This window comes from Scylla paramamosain, chromosome 11, assembly GCF_035594125.1.
Source record: "Scylla paramamosain isolate STU-SP2022 chromosome 11, ASM3559412v1, whole genome shotgun sequence".
Taxonomy (NCBI): domain Eukaryota; kingdom Metazoa; phylum Arthropoda; class Malacostraca; order Decapoda; family Portunidae; genus Scylla; species Scylla paramamosain.
Genome location: NC_087161.1, coordinates 16,433,414 through 16,454,174, shown reverse-complemented (window position 1 = coordinate 16,454,174; position 20,761 = coordinate 16,433,414). Strand labels below are relative to the sequence as shown.

General features: G+C 44.5%; 1 protein-coding gene across 1 annotated transcript in view; it reads right to left on the bottom strand.

The window, feature by feature from the left end:
* Nucleotides 1-7,220: 7,220 nt before the first annotated feature.
* Nucleotides 7,221-20,761, bottom strand: part of LOC135104621 (uncharacterized) — a 65,324-nt gene continuing 51,783 nt past the window's right edge. Inside the window, exon 3 of the mRNA XM_064012152.1 lies at nt 7,221-8,756. Within this exon, the coding sequence (XP_063868222.1) occupies nt 7,458-8,756 (1,299 nt within the window). The 3' untranslated portion in view covers nt 7,221-7,457. The remainder of the gene's footprint in view (nt 8,757-20,761) is intronic.

Genomic DNA, 20,761 nt, shown 5'->3' with positions numbered 1-20,761 from the left:
GTACCTTCGCCAAGTCTTTAAACCCCAACAGCGAGCACTAGCGGCGCATAGTGTTCGCGACACCTCGTCTGCGCTACTGAAGTTGTATGACCCTCTATCCCGGACCAAGTTCCTCATCGACTCTGGTGCAGACGTCAGTATTCTCCCTGCCCCTGGTGTAGACCGGACGTTGCCTCCCCTCCTTCACCTTCACGCCGCCAATGGTACGGAGATTCCTGTGTACAAGCGACGCACCTTGCAACTTCACCTGAACCTCCGCCGTACCTTCGAGTGGACGTTCTACGTAGCAGCTGTCACACAACCAATTCTAGGTGCTGACTTCCTCCGACACTTCGGTCTCCTAGTGGACATCAAGGGTCGGAAGCTGCTCGATCCTCTCACCTCAGTCACAACAAAGGGTCAGATCACTCATGGTGATAGCACACAGATCTCCCTCGTCAAGGCAGACCACCAGTTCTCCTCCCTGCTGAAGTCCTTCCCTACGCTGACGCAGCCGTACTCAGCCAGCAAGCCGGTCACACACCACGTCTCGCACCACATCGAGACCAAGGGACCTCCTACCCACGCCAAGGCCCGCCGCCTAGCTCCAGAGCGCGCCAGACAAGCCAAGGCAGAGTTCGAGTCCCTCATTCAGCAAGGCATCATATGGCCCAGCTCCAGCAACTGGTCTTCCGCTCTCCACATCGTGCCTAAGAAAAATGGCGAACTACGACTATGTGGAGACTACCGCGCTCTCAACTCGCGCACCGTCGAGGACAGGTACCCAGTGCCCAACATCCAGGAGTTCTCTTCTCAGCTCTCCGGATGCACCTACTTCTCGAGGATCGACCTTATGAAAGCCTTTCACCACATCCCCGTCCATCCAGCGGACATTCCGAAGACTGCTCTCATCACACCCTTCGGATTGTTCGAGTACGTCAGGATGCCCTTTGGTTTGAGGAATGCCGCTCAAACCTTCCAACGCTTCATTGACGAAGTCCTTCGAGGTCTCCCCTTCTGCTTCGCGTACATCGACGACCTCCTCATCGCCAGTCCTGACGCAGAGACGCACCAACAGCACCTCCAGCAAGTACTCACCCGTTTGCAAGACTACGGGGTGCAAGTCAACGTCGACAAGTCTGTGTTTGGGGTCCCCTCCATCACCTTCCTTGGCCACACTGTCTCCTTGGAAGGCATCACTCCACTGCAAGAAAAGTGCGAGTCCATCCAGAACTTCCCCAAGCCTACAACACAGCGCCAACTCAAGCAATTCCTGGGGATGCTGAACTACTACAACCACTTCATCCCCAGCTGCTCACTACTTCTTCAGCCGCTCTATGCGATGATCAAGCCTTGCAAGAGAGGACAGTCCATCTCCTTAGTCTGGACTCCAGCCACTGAGGAAGCTTTCACAGCAGCAAAACAAGCTCTCAGCTCCGTCTCACCTCTCAGCTTCCCTGCCCCAGATGCCATCATCTCTATCGCCACAGACGTTTCTGACATCGGCATCGGAGCAGTTCTACAGCAGTATGTCGACGGAGGTTGGAAACCGCTCTCTTTCTTCTCAAAGAAATTTAACAAGGCGGAATCCAAGTACAGTACTTACGACAGGGAACTTCTCGCCATCTACAAGGCCATCAAGCGTTTCCGGTACTTCGTGGAAGGTCGCAACTTCCATGTATACACCGACCACAAGCCACTCACTTCGAAGTCCCTGCACATCAAGACCTCCTGTTCACCGCGACAACTGCGTCACATCGACTTCATCTCGCAGTTCACCACGGATTTGCGCTACGCCAAAGGTGAACACAACGCCCCAGCTGATGCTCTCTCGCGCAACATCTCTGCTGTGTCATCTTCTCCCATCGACTACACTGCCATCGCTGCTGACCAGGCCAACGATGAAGAGCTGCGGCAACTCCAAGACAACCCCGCACTACAGATGAAGAAGATACAACTCCCAGGAACCACAGTGCACGTTTACGCTGACACTTCCACCGATTCCTGTCGGCCCTACCTGCCGAAGACCCACCGGTATCGTGTTTTTCGTCAGCTGCACGACCTCTCCCACCCTGGCATCCGTGCATCTCAGCAGATGATGACCTCACGCTTCATCTGGTCTGGCATCAACAAAGACATCAGGCTGTGGACCCGCACATGTGTCAAGTGCCAAGCCTCCAAGGTGTGGCGCCACACACGCTCTCCTGCGGCCGCCTTCACTCCAGTCTCTTCACGGTTCGACCACGTGCATGTCGACCTCGTTGGACCACTACCCTACTCTGACGGTTACCGGTACCTTCTCACCTGTGTCGACCGCTTCACACGCTGGCCGGAAGCTGCACCTTTGGCTGACATCACAACGGACTCCGTCGCACGTGCCTTCATCACTACTTGGATCTCCAGGTTCGGTGTCCCTCTCAGCCTCACTTCTGACCGTGGCAGCCAGTTCGAGTCCAGTATGTGGAACAAGGTGATGTCACTACTAGGCATCCAACGCTTCAGGACAGCCAGTTACCACCCGCAGGCAAACAGCACCGTTGAGAGATTCCACCGTCAGTTGAAGTCTTCCTTAGCTGCCTCTGCCACACGTGCAGACTGGTCCCAGGCACTTCCTCTCGTCCTCCTTGGCATACGGACATCACTAAAGGAAGACCTACACCACTCCTCCGCCGAGCTCGTTTATGGTACCAAGCTCAGGTTACCTGGCGAACTCCTAACTCCTGCACCTCGCTCTACTCCTTGCAGCGTTCAGGACTTTGCAGCCAACCTCTCTGACTTCATGCAGCGTCTGCAGCCTGTCCAGCCTCGCACGTCTCCCTCCAAGACTTTTGTCAGCCAGGATCTGGACACTTGCACGCACGTGTTCGTCAGGGTTGACGCTGTGAAGAAGCCCCTGCAGCAGCCCTACCAAGGCCCCTTCAAAGTCCTGAGCAGGAGGAGAAAGACGGTCACTGTGGACAAGGATGGTAAGGCTGACACCATCTCCATCGACTGAGTCAAGCCTGCCTACCTCCTTCACAGTGACCCGGCCGTCATCAACACCATCGGCCAGAACGTCGCCTCCAACACCACTCGCCACAAGAAGACAGTTACGTTCCTCCTACCTCGTCACTAGGGGGGGAATACTGTAGCGGGACACAAGTCACCGCTCCTAGCACTCCGTTTTCTGTTAATTTATCACCCTTTCGTTTTCACCCTCTCTACTGCACACGCTCTTGTCTTTCATCTCTTTTTCATCACTTTATACATTTCTCCTACTTGTCACATTCTGTGCACGCTCTTTTACACATGTATTACACATCTTCTCAATACATCTTACTACTCCTTTTTTCACACAGACATACACACACACATATACTCTCTTTTTCCATAATTTTGTATGTGTCGTTTGTTGTGTTCAGTAATTTGTATATATGTTGTTCATGTTTTTGTTGAATAAACAGAGAATACCCAGGCTAAATTTCCTTTGCCAGAGCTACACAGTTATGACACTGGAGATGTTACCCTTCAAGGACTAAACGCTGCTATGACCAAGTCGTAGTTGGGAGCCTAAACTTCTCGCTTGAGCAACTTACGGGCGGCCAAGTAGCACCTCACTTTCGCTACACGTTAAAACGCATACAAAACATTTTTGGAGAAATCAAACTCCATTAACAAAAATGTATGTTTTAAGTGTTTTTGAGATTGTTAGGTACGAAAACGCCCAAATGCATGCAAAGCACCCTATATTAGGGAACGAGACTACAATACCAGAAAAACGTTATGAAAAACGTATATTTTGTGTATTTTTGAGCATGTTTATTTCCAAAAAGCAAGAAATGCATACAAAGTACTATTATGGAAGATAAAAAGGCATGCAAAGCACCCAATACGAGATGATATTAACAGAAACGTGTCATTTGGGTATTATTGAGCTCATTAAGCAAGAAAACGTTAAAAAGCACTGAAAACACCCTATATAGGAAAATAAACTAACATTATCGAAAACGTGTCTTGAGTGTATTTGAGTTTTTTAGGTACAAAACGCTAAAAAATAATGCAAAATTTCGAAAATGGGAAACGAAACGATATTAACAGAAACTTATATTATGAGTGTTTTTCACTTTCTTCGAATCACCCTCGGGGACAAATAACCCTAGGGTTCGAGTCCTCCAGGGATGAATACCCCGGCGATGAATCAACCGGGACATTTCACCCGCGGACGAATCACCCTAGAACCTCATATTACATGTCTTTAGCATTGTAGTTCTAATTCTTCTTATAGGGTGTTTTGTATAAATTATTGCGTTCTGATCATTAAATTGGTGTTAATCACTCATTATACATGTTATCAGTAATGTCGTTTACTTTTCTCCATATACAGTGCTATTTATGTGTTTTAGCGTTTTGGTAATTAAGAAGCTAAGAAATACTCATAACATAGTTTTCTGTTAATATCTTTCCTTTCCCATATATGGTAGTTTCCATGCATTTTTACGATCTTGGTACCTAACAAAATACACTTCGATATTTTTTCCCCATATATAAAGTGTATTATTTTTTCATGCTTTTTAGCATTTTGGTGCCTAATATGCTTATATTAACACATGTTGCTGGCAATATCGTCTTGGTACACCATATGGGATGCTTTGCATGCAATTTGGCGTTTTTTGCTACGTATAAAGCTCAAAAACACTCATATTACACGTTTTTAGCAGTGTTATGATTATTGTTGTAATTTGCTTTTTTTTTTATGTAGAAAGGACACTGGCCAAGGGCAACAAAAATATATAAAAAAATGCCCACTGAAATGCCAGTCCATAAAAGGGTCAAAGCAGTTGTCAAAAATTGATGAATAAGTGTCTTGAAACCTCCCTCTTGAAGGAATTCAAGTCATAGGAAGGTGGAAATACAGAAGCAGGCAAGGAGTTCCAGAGTTTACCAGAGAAATGGTTGAATGATTGAGAATACTGGTTAACTCTTGCATTAGAGAGGTGGACAGAATAGGGGTGAGATAAACAAGAAAGTCTTGTGCAGCGAGGCCGCAGGAAGAGGGGAGGCATGCAGTTAGCAAGATCAGAAGAGCAGTTAGCATGGAAATAGCGGTAGAAGACAGCTAGAGATGCAACATATCGGCGGTGAAAGAGAGGCTGAAGACAGTCAGTTAGAGGAGAGGAGTTGATGAGACGAAAAGCTTTTGATTCCACCCTGTCTAGAAGAGCAGTATGAGTGGAACCCCCCCAGACATGTGAAGCATACTCACTACATGGACGGATAAGGCCCTTGTACAGAGTTAGCACCTGGGGGAGGAGAGAAAAACTAGCGGAGACGTCTCAGAACACCTAACTTCATAGAAGCTGTTTTAGCTAGAGATAAGATGTGAAGTTTCCAGTTCAGATTATGAGTAAAGGACAGACCGGGGATGTTCAATGTAAAAGAGGGGGATAGTTGAGTGTCATTTAAAAAGAGGGGATAGTTGTCTGGAAGGTTGTGTCGAGTTGATAGATGGAGGAATTGAGTTTTTGAGGCATTGAACAATACCAAGTTTGCTCTGCCCCAAACAGAAATTTTAGAAAGATCAGAAGTCAAGCGTTCTGTGGCTTCCCTGCGTAAAATGTTTACCTCCTGAAGGGTTGGACGTCTATGAAAAGACGTGGAAAAGTGCAGGGTGGTATCACCAGAGTATGAGTGGATAGGACAACAAGTTTTGTTTAGAAGATCATTAAGGAATAAGAAGAAGAGAGTGGGTGACAGGACAGAATCCTGAGGAACACTACTGTTAATAGATTTATGAGAAAAGCAGTGACCGTCTACCACAGCAGCAATAGAACGGTCAGAAAGGAAACTTGAGATGAAGTTAAAGAGAGAAGGATAGAAACCCTAGGAGAGTAGTTTGGAAATCAAAGCTTTGTGCCATACTCTATCAAAAGCTTTTGATATGTCCAAGGCAACAGCAAAAGTTTCACAAAAATCTCTAAAAGAGGATGAAAAAGACTCAGTATAGAAAGCCAGAAGATCACCAGTAGAGCGGCCTTGACGGAACCCATACTGGCGATCAGATAGAAGGTTGTGAAGTGATAGATGTTTAAGAATCTTCCTGTTGAGGATAGATTAAAAAAAAAACTTTAGGTAGGTAAGAAATTAAAGCAATAGGACGGTAGTTTGAGGGATTAGAACGGTCACCCTTCTTAGGAACAGGTTGAATGTAGGCAAACTTCCAGCAAGAAGGAAAGGTAGATGTTGACAAGTAGAGCTGAAAGAGTTTGACTAGGCAAGGTGCAAGCACGGAGGCACTGTTTCGGAGAGCAATAGGAGGGACCCCATCAGGTCCATAAGCCTTCCGAGGGTTTAGGCCAGCGAGGGCATGGAAAACATCATTGCGAAGAATTTTAATATGTGGCATGAAGTAGTCAGAGGGTGGAGGAGAGGGAGGAACAAGCCCAGAATCGTCCAAGGTAGAGTTTTTAGCAAAGGTTTGAGCGAAGTGTTCAGCTTTAGAAATAGATGTGATAGCAGTGGTGCCATCTGGTTGAAACAGAGGAGGGAAAGAAGATGAAGCAAAGTTATTGGAGATAATTTTGGCTAGATGCCAGAAGTCACGAGGGGAGTTAGATCTTGAAAGTTTTTGACATTTTCTGTTAATGAAAGAGTTTTTGGCTAGTTGGAGAACAGACTTGGCATGGTTCCGGGCAGACATATAAAGTGCATGAGATTCTGGTGATGGAATGCTTAAGTACCTTTTGTGGGCCACCTCTCTATCATGTATAGCACGAGAAAAAGCTGTGTTAAACCAAGGTTTAGAAGGTTTAGGACGAGAAAAAGAGTGAGGAATGTACGCCTCTATGCCAGACACTATCACCTCTGTTATGCGCTCAGCACACAAAGACGGGTCTCTGACACGGAAGCAGCAGTCATTTCAAGGAAAATCAGCAAAATACCTCCTCAGGTCCCCCCAACTAGCAGAGCCAAAACGCCAGAGGCACCTTCGCTTAGGGGGATCCTGAGGAGAGATTGGAGCGATAGGACAAGATAAAGATATGAGATTGTGATCGGAGGAGCCCAACGGAGAAGAAAGGGTGACAGCATAAGCAGAAGGATTAAAGGTCAGGATAAGGTCAAGAATGTTGGGCGTATCTCCAAGACGGTCAGGAATACGAGTAGGGTGTTGCACCAATTGCTCTAGGTCATGGAGGATCGCAAAGTTGTAGGTTAGTTCACGAGGATCCTTAATCCAGACTATTTTCTTAATATACTGTCCTTTATCTTAACAACCCTGATTTACTGTCCATAATCTTCATTTTCTTAGTCTAATATCCTTAATGAAGAACACAGTTTTATATCCTTAATCCAGACTATTTTTTCTACTCTATTCACTGCTCCTATTTTCGTTTTGGGATCTTCTTTGAGCGGGATTTTTATTCATCTATTTCTTGCCTCTGCTGACCTCCCTGATGGATAACAAATCGAAACAAAACAAAAAAATCAGTCAATCAATAAAATCAAGGCGGAGGCTGAGAGGACGCGGCACCTCTGGGCGTACACAGACGGAGGACGTGAGTGAGGATGTCGAAGCGGTATCGTTTTCCGTTGAGCGTCAAGGTCATGGACAAATCATCATAATCTATCGCTGCTTGTAATTTACACAGCAGCGTTCGTCCAAACACGAAATCAAACCAGTGGCGCATGTATATCGTGTCCATCTTTCGCAGAGTGTCTGTGCCGCTGCCAAAGTGCAGCAGGACTCGTTTCGGCAGCACAGTCGATTTGCCTGTCCTGCACAGCATCTTGTCCTGACTAGTCTTAGTGATAGAGAATGTTGACGCGTTACCAGTGTTCACCATCACCGTCAGCGGCTCCTCGATGCCTAACGCTCGTGCGGCAAACATGAACGTTTTGCGTTGTGTGTCCGAAGGTTGTCTCCGCCGCAGACGTTTTGGTTGACGCAGGAACAGGATGCTGCTGTCGTCGGGATGGAACTCCTGCCGCACCTCGGCCTCCTGCAGGCGGCTCATGGACATAACTATTAGATCCAAGGAGTGCTTCCTCACATCCCCGCGTACAATGACCGTCATCCGCGTGTTGACCGCCACGTAGCGACGCAGCATCACCACCACCTCGTCCAGCTCGATCACGTCCAACTCCAGCATGCCAGCCCAGGTAAACAAGTATTTCTTTACCGTCTCTTGCTTGCCCGTGACGATTCCCAGCCTCCGGGCCAGTGTTAGCCTCATGAGGCTGCATGAGGAGCCGCTGTCAAGCTGGACAAGGCACGCGTGGCCGCGCACGGTCGCGGACACCAGGTTTTCTTTCCCAATATTAAGACGGCACCACCTGCTCACGTTCCTCTCCTTGCTGACTCTCTTGGCATCCACCATCAGCCTCACCACGTCGTCTTTGTACCACCCTCTCATCTTCCATCTCTTGATGCCGTGCTTAACGCATTGACAGCACTCCATCTTCCCCCCCTTCTTTCGTTCTCTCCTGCCATCCCCCCTGCTCTTCTTTGCCTGCTTCTCGTCGCCCTCCGCGTCCTGCCTCTTCCTCTTCTTGTCCTGCTTCGCGTCGTCGTCCTTAACCTGCCTCTTCCTCTTCTTGTCCTGCTTCTCGTCGTCCTCCGTGTCTAGCCTCTTCCTCTTCTTGTCCTGCTTCTCGTCATCGTCCGTAACCTGCCTCTGCCTCTTCTTGTTCTGCTTCTCGTCGTCGTCATTAACCTGCCTCTTCCTTTTCTTGTCCTGGTTTTCCGTTTCCTCCGTGTCCTGTTTCTTCCTCTTGTTCTGTTTCTCGTCGTCGTCCTTGTTCTGCCTCTTTCTCTTCTTGGTGCGGTCCATAATCGGATGAAAACACTCCACGCTCATCGTTTTCTTGCATTTGATGTCATTCCCGTCCCTCTGATTTTTGTGTTCTCGCCGGCTCGCGCGATGTTTCATCTCTGCACAGCCTTCAGTGACCGTCTTCTCGTGGCTGGTGCAGTCTTCGAGGCTCTCCAGGCGCCTCTTCTTGTTCTTGGTTAGTTTCTCCTTAGCCTTCCCCTTCTCACCGAGGGTCTCTTGGGCGTCCATTGCTTGTCGTTTCCTCTTGTTGTTGTTGAATCTCGTATTATGGAGTGTTGTGCCAAAATCTTCAGTAGAAAATCCAGGCATTGCACAGTCTTACTGGGAACCTGTTCGTCAGAGGGTATGGTATACCTTTGCGCCCCCTTCTTGGAGCGCTCAGCAGCTTGGAGCTAAAGACTTCGGCACCCACCAGGCGCACCAATCAGAGGCCTCGATTTTAGAATGTGATAAGGTCTTTAGCCAATCAGATACAAGAATGAAACAAAATATAAAATTATGATTATTTTTCATTAGCGTCAGTGATGCACTTTTCAATTAATTATGCTGAATCACTGCAATGAAGACTCCTTTCAAAAGCATAGAAGTAATACATTTATTTGATTTAGTATATTTAATTCTCTAAATATTAATTCTATCAGTCACTTATCTGTGTTATTTGGCTCACAATTCATACATCAGCAGCTGTGCACTAATATCACACTAACATTTGGCGCCACCACGGTCTGTCAGCCATTTAGAGCCGTGGTAAAACCTCGCCAACAATGCCCATTCGCACAACGTAACTGACGTGTAGTTTTGGCTCAGCTAAAATGACTTCCACTGCCACATTCTCGTGTCACTGTGCCGAGGAGAGCAAGTTCAGTCCCGCGCTTACAATGCCAAGGGTAGAACTCGAGCCGTGACCCTTACGTGCATCAGTGAGGAAGCAGGAAGAGCAGGAGGGGGATCATTATGAGCTGAAGACACAGTATGCTTGGCTTGTGTGCGTTTTAAGCCATTATTATCTAAGTTATAAGATTTTCTTAACGAATGAGTTGGTGCAAGTAGTGTCCCTTACCTGGCGGGCAGTACCTCTCGCCCAAGAGAACATTCCTTTCATTGTCTGTGTAACTTAACGTTGTTGTGGCGTGAGCAGACGCATGTTAATGGGAGGTCATTAAACTGGAGAGGGGGGGAGAAGACGTTTGATGAAAGGAGTAATACTGTAAGCTAGTTTCCAGAAGTGTCGGATGTGCTTGAATCATTCTTTGTTGTGCAGTGTTTTTAAGACATAGACGTTAATTTGGCGCGCTTAAAAACACGCGAAAATTTGACTACTGGGGCAGAATGATGGCTCCGGGAGGCCGAAAACTGCAGACGGCTCTCTCTTTCTCTCTCTCTCTCTCTCTCTCTCTCTCTCTCTCTCTCTCTCTCTCTCTCTCTCTCTCTCTCTCTCTCTCTCTCTCTCTCTCTTCTCTTCTCTCTCTCTCTCTTTCTCTCTCTCTCTCTCTCTCTCTCTCTTCTCTCTCTCTCTCTCTCTCTCTCTCTCTCTCTCTCTCTCTCATTTTCCAGGAGGGGCAACCTGACAAGGGCAACAAAATTACGAAGAAAAAGGTCCCCTGAAGTGCCGGTCCCTAAACAGAGTCTCGGAAAACGATCGTCAAAAATTGTGGGAGGAGTGTCTTGAAGCTTTCCTCTTGAGAGAGTCCATAGAGTGTTGATAAGCGTTCACAGTGTAAGATGGCGACTTTGGCTTGTGTTGATGAGGGGAGTAACAGTCTTCAGAGCCTTGTTCTTTATATACAATAATGTACACAAAGACGGGGAAGGAAAACATGTCTCTGAGTGGTTACCAATTTTTGGGGACAGCACTTTATCTATTGCTAATTTTTTTTTAACTATACGTAGAAAAAAATGAAGGAAGTGATGATATTGCGTGGGCTTATCATAAAGATTGTTTTCATAAAGATTGTTTTGTTAGGGGTAGGGAAAGGGAGAGGGAGAGGGGAGGGAGGGATGGTGCGAAACATTTTAAAGGATTAGTCTGTATACACGAGAGCAAAAATTAATGCAAAGGAAGAACAAACAACAGCAGATTTTGTGTCCCTTACGTGGCTGTTTGTGATAAGGAGTAGTAGTAGTAGTAGTAGTATCAGTAGTAGTAGCAGTAGTAGTAGTAGTAGTAGTAGTAGTAGTGGAGGTAGGGAGATGTGGCTGTGAGTGTTCTCGGATTTTTAGAGAGAGAGAGAGAGATGAGAGAGAGAGAGAGAGAGAGAGAGAGAGAGAGAGTTAATGTTCCGAGGCGAATCTGGCAACGTAACGCTTCAATGTATGACTCGAATCAGCGCGGATTAGTCCTCACGTGACAATAAAGGCCATTGAATATAAGTACGTCCCCTGGAGATCTTGTATTACACCTCATCCTTAATTCACGTATTCTCCTACACACTAAAGAGTGCGATAGATATTTCCCGCACTGTGAGACCGTGGACATTTGGCTCAGCTGCGTGAAGAATACTCGAAACAATGAACCTCCGAACTGAGACACTGGATCTGTAACTCTCAGCCGCCTTAGTCCTGCTCGCCTCGCCAGTACCGCGTGTTTACGTCAAGACAGCGGGCCGCGTACTAGTTTCCTTAGTACTTGTGCTGTCCGTGTCAATACCGTGTTGCTGTGAACTGGAACGAAGAGACTCATTCAGTTTTTGCTTGCCTCTCCATTATCTTGTGGTGACGTAAAGGTGACGGCCCGCGTGTTAGTTTCTCCGGTAATTGTGCCTCCGTAACATTACTGTGTGCAGTGGTCGTGAGAACTGCGAGGCGGCGGTGTAGACTGTGCCGTGGAGAGTCGCGGGATGTTGGAATCGCCTCCCAGTCTCCTTTAAAGGCGTCATATTCCCTCCCTGTTCTGATCGGTGTGTCTTCCTGTCGATGTTGGTAATGTACTAGTCACTATTTTGTGTGCATGTGTTTTGCTTATTTATTTGTGCATAGAGGAACTGAAAGGTTAACAGCCTGGCGTGTTTTTGGTCAAACCCATATTTTACGCATTTGTGCAGTCATTTGCTTGTTACTTGCGCATAGAGGAAGTAAGTAAGGTAATAAGCTGAAGTGTTTCTGATCATGCTATGTTCTGCGTATCTGTTTAGTCGTTGTTTATTATTTGTGCATTGAGAAAACTAGTAGGAAACAGGATGCAGCGTCTCCAATCACCACTTGTCAGCCTTCTCTTGGCCTCAACATTTCAAGTGGTCTCCATGTTCCTGATAATTTTGATAGTGTCACTTTCGTGCAGGTGTTTAGTTGTTGTTGTTGTTGTTGTTGTTGTTGTATCTGCCGCATAGAGGAACTACTAGGTCTCAAGTCACCCATAATTTTTTCCTTTCTTTCTCTGCCCTTCACAATCTTAGCTTACTTCTTAGCAATTGGCGTTTTCCATGCTGGTATTATCGTTAGTTCAGTGATGCTACGGATGTTTTTTGAAGCCACAGTCTTGATGGTTTACTCAGATGAAGTTTATTTTATTAATCACTAGTTGTTTGAACTTTTTTGTCCTAATAGCCACTGGTCATGATTTTTTTTTTTATAGCCAAATGGTCGTAAGTTTTTAATCAGATAGCTTCTTGGACTTTGGAGTATTTTTCTTGTGTTCTGGTGTGTGTGTGTGTGTGTGTGTGTGTGTGTGTGTGTGTGTGTGTGTGTGTGTGTGTTATTACGTAGGTAACCAAGAAGATGACAAAATAGTGCTAGATTCCTTACAGGCTCTTAAGAGCTTACTTAAAACAAGTGAAGCTACAAAAATTTATCAGACTTAACGTGGCAGTCAATATACAAACGTATAAACTAAACCTACATAATATTATTTCCTCCTATCCCCACTCATGAATATTCCCAATACTCTAAAGTTCCCTATTGACTGTGCACTGCCAACTGCTGAGTGTCTGCCATTGAGTGGCGGGGGAAGCAAGGCGAAGGAGGGGCAGAGCTTGGGTAGCGTGGGTCAGGCAATGCAGTGAGCCCCGCAGATCCCACTTGAGCGAGGCAAAGGACGCCTCTTTTGCCTCGCTTGCTGATGGAAGATCTGCTCTCATTCCTGTCCTGTCCTGAGGGATTATAACACATAAATGCCATGCGGGTAAACTCAATTCACCGCTGTCCCGGAACACACACACACACACACACACACACACACACACACACAGAGAGAGAGAGAGAGAGAGAGAGAGAGAGAGAGAGAGAGAGAGAGAGAGAGAGAGAGAGAGAGAGAGAGAGAGATTTTCTGAATAGAAGAGAGATTTGAAGAATTTGATAAGGTAGACAGAGATGCCGAGAGACAGGGAGAGAAATGGACAAACTTACAAAGAATACTCAGATGTAATTATGCATAAAAAAAAAAATGTCCGTTCACTAAATATCGATCCTAACCTAATTATTACTCACTCACTCATTCGATCGCTTAATATGGAGAGAGGAACAGTCTAACCTAACCACACATTCGATCGCCTAGCGCACACACACACACACACACACACACACACACACAGAGAGAGAGAGAGAGAGAGAGAGAGAGAGAGAGCGCCAAGCCAAGCGAAGGCAAGCGGAGCCACTTCATTCATTCAGGTTGGAAGAAAACGAGCTCTCGAGTAAATAAATCTGCTGACTCAGCTGAAGGGGACACTGAAGTAATCGTGAGACTGACGGTTGACTGAAGATAATTGGCAATGCAAGGCAAGGCAAGGCGAGGTAGTATTAGGTTACTTCAAGATAGGTTAAGTTAGGTTATTTATTAGGGTTAGATGTCAAGAAACTGAAGAGGGAGAGAGAGAGAGAGAGAGATGAGTAGCTTAGGGCACAGCGGGAGGGAGGAAAATTGCTCCATTTCTCTCTCTCTCTCTCTCTCTCTCTCTCTCTCTCTCTCTCTCTCTCTCTCTCTCTCTCTCTCTCTCTCTCTCTCTCTCTCTCTCTCTCTCTCAAGCAGGAGGAGGAGGGAAGCCAGACTGACAGGTCTGCACATGATTTTAACAAGCTTAGGAAACCCTCTTCTGCTTGATTACCTCAGCGCGCTAACGATGCGGGAGTGTGGCCGTGTTTGGAATGATGAGTGTGTGCGTGTGTTCGTGTCTGCGTGTGTTCGTACGTGCTTAGTTACCAATCATATTCGTCAGTTTTTTCGTCTATGTGCAGGTATGTTTTTTTTTTTTTTTGTGCATGCGTGCGTGCATGTGTGTGTGTGTGTGTGTGTGTGTGTGTGTGTGTGTGTGTGTGTGTGTGTGTGTGTGTGTGTGTGTGTGTGTGTGTCTATACAGTAATCATATACGTCTGTTTTTTTTTATTTACTTATTTATTTATTTACTTTTTTTTTTTTGGTGTGTTAATCATGCGTGTGTAATTTTTGTAACTAGCTAGTACGAGTATGTGCCTCTTTCTCTCTCTCTCTCTCTCTCTCTCTCTCTCTCTCTCTCTCTCTCTCTCTCTCTCTCTCTCTCTCTCTCTCTCTCTCTCTCTCTTTCTCTCCAGCCCGCAAGTATGAGAGATATGGAATTTGATTTGATTTTCCATGTATATAAAAAAAATAACAGCATTTGTACACCCGGTATAGGAGATCAGACACGAGAGAGAGAGAGAGAGAGAGAGAGAGAGAGAGAGAGAGAGAGAGAGAGAGAGAGAGAGAGAGAGAGAAAGATCAGTCAATTCCTGAAGGAGAGAACGTAGGAGGGATAATACAGCGTCATGTGAGGAGGAGGAGGGAAGCCAGACTGACAGGTATGGATGAGGTGACGAGCTGCGGAAGGAGCCAGATGGGAGGAGGTGCAGGGTTCATTAGTAGCGGGATATGGAGGAGAGGAGGACAGAATAGAAGGATAGGCAGGTGGAGTGGGAGAAGGGAGGACAATGGGATGGGAGGAGGATAGGGAAGATATTAGAGAAGAGTAGAATAGGATAAGATAGGGAGAAGAGGAGGATAGGAAGGAGAGGAAGAGGATAGGGAGAAGGATAGAAGGATAGGGAAGATAATGGGATGACAGGAGACAGGACAAGATGAAAGGGAGAAGGATAGAAAAATAGGGAGGAGAATGGGAGAAAATAGGGAAGAGGAGAGAAGGATAGGGAGGAGGATGGGAGAAGAAGAGTATAGGACGAAGATAGAAGGATAGCGAGGAAGAGAGAAGAGGAGATGCAGGAAGATAGGAGGATAGAGAGGAAGATGGAAGATAAGAAGCAGCAATGGTTTTGTGTATGGTGATAAAAAAAAAAAAATGGGAAAATTGCGGGCGCGGCCTGACAAAAGAGATGGTGCGGTGGTGAAGGGAGGTGAATGTGGGTGCTGTGATGAGTTAAAGCTTGAAGTTGTGCTTTAGTGTAATCTGGAGAGAGAGAGTAGAATCTGAAAGCAGTGATGAGAAGGATAAATAGTTTTTGGTATGAAGCTGAATGAACTATATTTAACTATAATTTGGTACACGTTTCCATAATTACTAATGACTCTGAAACATCTTTACTTGTTTTGGAGCCACGTCAATCTTTAAACTGGGTAGAAATTGCCAAATCTGTTCTTTTTTATCCCCCCTCTTTTCTTATAGATGCTCATAAAGACTCCATGCATTACATCTGGCAGTGTTAATTGTTTTGTATTGCAATGGAAGAAGAAAGTGTAACAGTGAATGCGTTAAAGAGATAGCGAAGAGGAAAATTAGTCTGGACGTGGAAAATTTTGCTATAGTGTGGATTGAAGGGAGTGTGGAGCGTACCAGAGATGTGGAGTGCATGTGGGGAGTGGAGTGGAGTGTGGAGCATCACAGAGATAGTAAAGAATATGATGAAAGGTTATTACAGATGTGTAGATGTAATAAAGTGTAAGTTTTTGCGTCACTGTGGATTAGAGTGAATGTTTAGTCTATGAAGATTTAAAGATGTGGAGTGTATTCGATGAGAAATGGAGTGGAGGATGCGACGGAAATATTAAAGGGTATAGAATTGAGACAGAGAGAGAGAGAGAGAGAGAGAGAGAGAGAGAGAGAGAGAGAGAGAGAGAGAGAGAGAGAGAGAGAGAGAGAGAGAGAGAGAGAGAGAGAGAGAGAGAGACGAAAGAAGCTGTTTAAAGTCTGAAGAGAACACTTGTAGGAGGAGGAAGGGTTGAAGGGAAGACAGAATTAGGAGCGAGACAGCAAGCAGTGGCAGCAGGAGGGGAGAATGTAATGGAGAGAAACACTGCCACTCGCACGTTCACTCCGCCAACCCATAACTTGTGAATCAACAGAAGGAAGTTTTGATGTACACTATGCATGGCAACGTGGTCTTGACGATGAAGGAATGAGGTGCACTTTATTTTTTAGGTTAACGGCAGTTGTACAAGTAAAGTCACCGCTTTCTCCCATTAGAGTTTCTTCCTTTTCTGTTCTGCTGCTCTCGTCTCTTCCCTCATTTCAAGCCTGCCCGGTCAAGATACAGCTCCTAATGAGAGGAGAGGAGAGAACTCCTCTCCTCTTCTCTTCTCTTCTCTTCTCTTCTCTTCTCTTCTCTTCTCTTTTTTTCTCTTTACTCTTTTCTCTTCACTTTTTTCTTCTCTACACTTTTCTTCTCTTTCCTCTCCTCTCCTCTCCTCTCCTCTCTCTCTCTCTCTCTCTCTCTCTCTCTCTCTCTCTCTCTCTCTCTCTCTCTCTCTCTCTCTCTCTCTCTCTCTCTCTCTCTCTCTCTCTCTCTCTCTCTCTCTCTCTCTCTCTCTCTCTCTCTCTCTCTCTCTCTCTCTCTCTCTCTCTCTCTCTCTCTCTCTCTCTCTCTCTCTCTCTCTCTCTCTCTCTCTCTCTCTCTCTCTCTCTCTCTCTCTCTCTCTCTCTCTCTCTCTCTCTCTCGCGCGCGCGCGCGCGCCCTCTCTTTTCTCTGTCAGTATTTAATAATTTTTTTTCCTTTTTTTTTCTTATATATTTTCCTTCTTTACTTAGGTTCTTTTCCCTACTTCTCTTCCTCTCTTTCCAACTTTTTTTTTTTACTTTTTTAATATTTTACTTTACATCACAATCTCAGGTCGCAATGTGTCAGTCACTGCACGCAATATCTCTTGCCTTACCAATATACCACATTCTCATACACAATCAGAATCCATTACGTGTGTCAAAGCAACACTCCAAAGGTATATAGTTAGATAACTTACTCTTTAAACAACTTTTCATAGGTACAGTCAGTCATTATTGATGTTCAGAACACTAGTGAGGACATTGTGACAAACAAGAGGCAGGTGGTGAAGGGAACAAGGCATGAGAAGAAAGACTTTTATTTATGCTCTTCTTCTTTAGTCCTCTGAGGAAGCCATTAAGAAATTACTAGTCAGGAATAAAACTGTCATTTCCTGACCTGTGTTGCCTTTACCAATTACATCTTCATTCAGAACAGTGTTAAGAATTGGTTCCATGGACACAGGAAGGAGAGAATAGGTAGTTAGTATTGTCCTTCTTACGAAATTACTAGTCAGGAATAAAGTGGTCATTTCCTGATCTTTATTCCCTTTACCCCCTACGTCTCCATTCAGAACACTTTAGAATTGCTTCCAAGGGCAAAGGAAAGAGAGAATAGGAATATTGTCCAGAACTTTATTTGTACAATTGCATTAAACCTTTTCATCGCTACAGTCGCCTTTCGCTAGCATTCCAAACACTGCTGTTCATAGAGGAAGTTTTCTGATAATAGTATTCTGTCCCAATGATCTACAATTTGACACCACTTCTTGGGCTAATTTTACGTAAATATATGACTAGTTATTTGTATAGGATATTCGAATAATGGAAAGGAAGAAGAAGAGAGAGAGAGAGAGAGAGAGAGAGAGAGAGAGAGAGAGAGAGAGAGAGAGAGAGAGAGAGAGAGAGAGAGAGAGAGAGAGAGAGAGAGAGTGCCTCACACACACACACACACACACACACACACACACACACAGTAAAAATAATTTATTCATTGTACAGTAAAAAAAAAAATATATAAAACATACATCAGTTTTACTACACTACTACAACAACAACAACAACAACAACAACAACAACAACAACAACAACAACAACAACAAGAACTACTACTACTACTACTACTACTACTACTACTACTACTAGAACAACCACTACCACCACCACTACCCACCACAACCACCAATACAAAGCTCTTTTCACTACACTACATCAAAAACCCAATGCACACAGCACACAATCGGTATAATTAAGTCTCCCAGGGTACAGCTTAGCCAATATTTACCCCTTGAATTTAATCCCTTATGGTCGGATGCTTCGCCCATCTCAACGCGCCTCGCCCTTCATAAAACTGGGAATGGTGACAAAAAGACCGATAATTAGAGAGGGTAGGGATTACCGTCATGAATTTTACTGGGCTATAAAAATAGGGAGGGCGGTATCTTAATTCTTGGCAAGATGGTTGATTTGATGGTGTAAAGACTGGATTAGGAGGGACAGAGCAGACCGTGGCCTGTTTGTTTACGAGTAGTCGGGTGAAGGAGACTGGCTAACTATTGAGTGTGGTTAAGTAGAGTGATTAGAGGAGACTAGCTGGATGGAGGAGACTATAGCTAGTAAATTAGCTGGAATAGGAAAGATATTATCCATTGAAGTGGAAGAGAGGAGAAATACTAGGTAACTTAATTCTAAAAAAAAAATAAAAGTTGCTTGTAAGAAAGGTGAGATAAAGGAGACTTTTACCTAATTACATGAAACAGAGGAGAAAGTAGTTAGGAAAGGAGACTTTACCTAATTACATGAAACAGAGGAGAAAGTAGTTAGGATAGAAGAGACAGTGAGTGGGTAGTTAGATGGGATACAAGAGGATGGTCAGTTAATTAGATGGGATAAAGGAGAACATGGCAATTTAATATTTGGAGAGTTACTTGTGAATTAAGTGGAACGAAAGAAACAATGGCTAGATAATTAATTAGGATAGAGGAGAACATATTTGGGTAGTTATGTGGAATAGGTTAGACCGTGGCGTGTTATTGGTAGAAGTGTTACTTGAGGAAGAAAGAAACGAGTATGAAAAGAAGTTAAAAGTATAAAGAGATAGTGTGGGAAGAAGAAAAGAATAAGTAGGAGAAAGAGGAGGAAAAAAAAAGAAAAAAAAAAGTAAAGAAACTTCTAACAATTAGCAGAAATATTATATGAGAAGAGATAAAAACATATGAAGAGAAGCTCAGAGAATGGCAGAATAGGGTATGATGGAAAAAAAATAATAAGGAAGAGAAGGAAGAGAAAAAAATAAATAAAAAATAAAATAAAAAAGTAACTAAATGAAACCTGTGGCAAGGCACACTGGATGCAGCTGGACAAATTCACGAAACTGCAACAGAATCCACAGCAACATTACAATCATTATTTACCTTCTCTTTATGCCCACGTGGGAATGTATTGAAGCTGAGACGATGCAAAGGAAAAAGGAAAGTAGTATTCCATATGTAGATTGATTCCATAACTTGTGGTGCGCGAGTGTTCATTCCTGGCTGACCTTGAGGCGACCAGCGCTGAGAGAGGAGTCTTTATTGAACCTCCTTGGCGAGAAGCGACCGAGGTACAAAAGAGAGGACGGTGAAGGACACGTGTTTCTGTACGTTTCCAGCAACACCGTGGAGGTTCAATTATAATGTGATGCCATAAGAGGTTTTACTGTGTGTAGGATGTTGGATTTTACGATGTTTATGTTTGTTTTTATTTTATCATCTGTGTGAATGTAGTGACACGTGTGCTTGTATGTTGACAGTAATGATGATTCTGTTTCATTATAAACTGGATGACACACCAGGAGTTAAACTTCATAAGATAGAGGATTTTACTTTTTTATCGTCTGTGTGAAGTAGTGTGACAGTAACACGTGTTCATGTATGCTAGCAGTAATAACGCATCTGTTTCATTATAAGCTGGATGACACAAGAGGATTTAAAGTTTATAAGATGGAGAATTTTTGCGTTTTCATTGCCAAGGAATTAAAAATCATCTGAGTGTATCCAAGGACACGTTGTCTGATACGCTTTCACAAATAACACATCCGTTTCCTTACAGTCTGGAGAACACAAATGTTAGTGTTCATAAGAAATGTTTATATAATCAAGTAGTTTAAGATCTTTTTTTTTTCTGTAAGAGGGGCTCTGGTGAAGAGCAACAAAGGGAGAAACAAAGGCCCATTCATGTGCCAATCCCTAAAGAAAATTATTGAAAATATAATCCAAAATTGGAGGATGTGTCTTGAAACATAATCTCCTCAAAGACATTCATTCATGGGGAGTGTGGCGTGACAGAAGCAGGCAGGGAGCTCCAGAGTGGTTATGTCTTCTCAAAGACATTCATTCATGGGGAGTGAGGCGTGACAGAAGCAGGCAGGGAGCTCCAGAGTAGTTTCAGCCTGGGACACTTGTTGTGGTGCGTTTTCAGTAACATTTGATCTGGATGCCACTAAGAGATTTAAAATTTGCGATATATTTTCTTCCATAATGGAGTTATAAATTATATGGAGTTAAACATCCGCCATGATTTACTACATCTTTGTTATATTCTGACTAATTATAGAGGATTTGTTCTACGCATTCTGGCTAAAGGACGTGAGGAAGTTCAGAAACTTATTGTGCAGAAAGGATTAAACGCTTTCTCTCTTTAATAATGCGAGTGTTGTTAAGCGGCACAGAGTTGATGAAGCAAGTGAGTGCAGTGCTTGTTAAACTCCCCTGGAATCATGAAGTCCTTCACAGGAGGAATAAGATAGGTAATTGAGCTGTTAATGCTGAGTTATGAGAGAGCTTAAAAAAAAAATAGGAACATTTATGGGTGGGGATGATAGGTGGAAAAAGGTAGGTGTGCTTCATACAGGGACTAATGCGTGTACACTTGATGGCTTGTTGCAGCTTGTCTTTTGTTCTTGTGAGAGAGAGAGAGAGAGAGAGAGAGAGAGAGAGAGAGAGAGAGAGAGAGAGAGAGAGAGAGAGAGACCAATATAGCTAAAGGTGGTGTTGAAGAAAA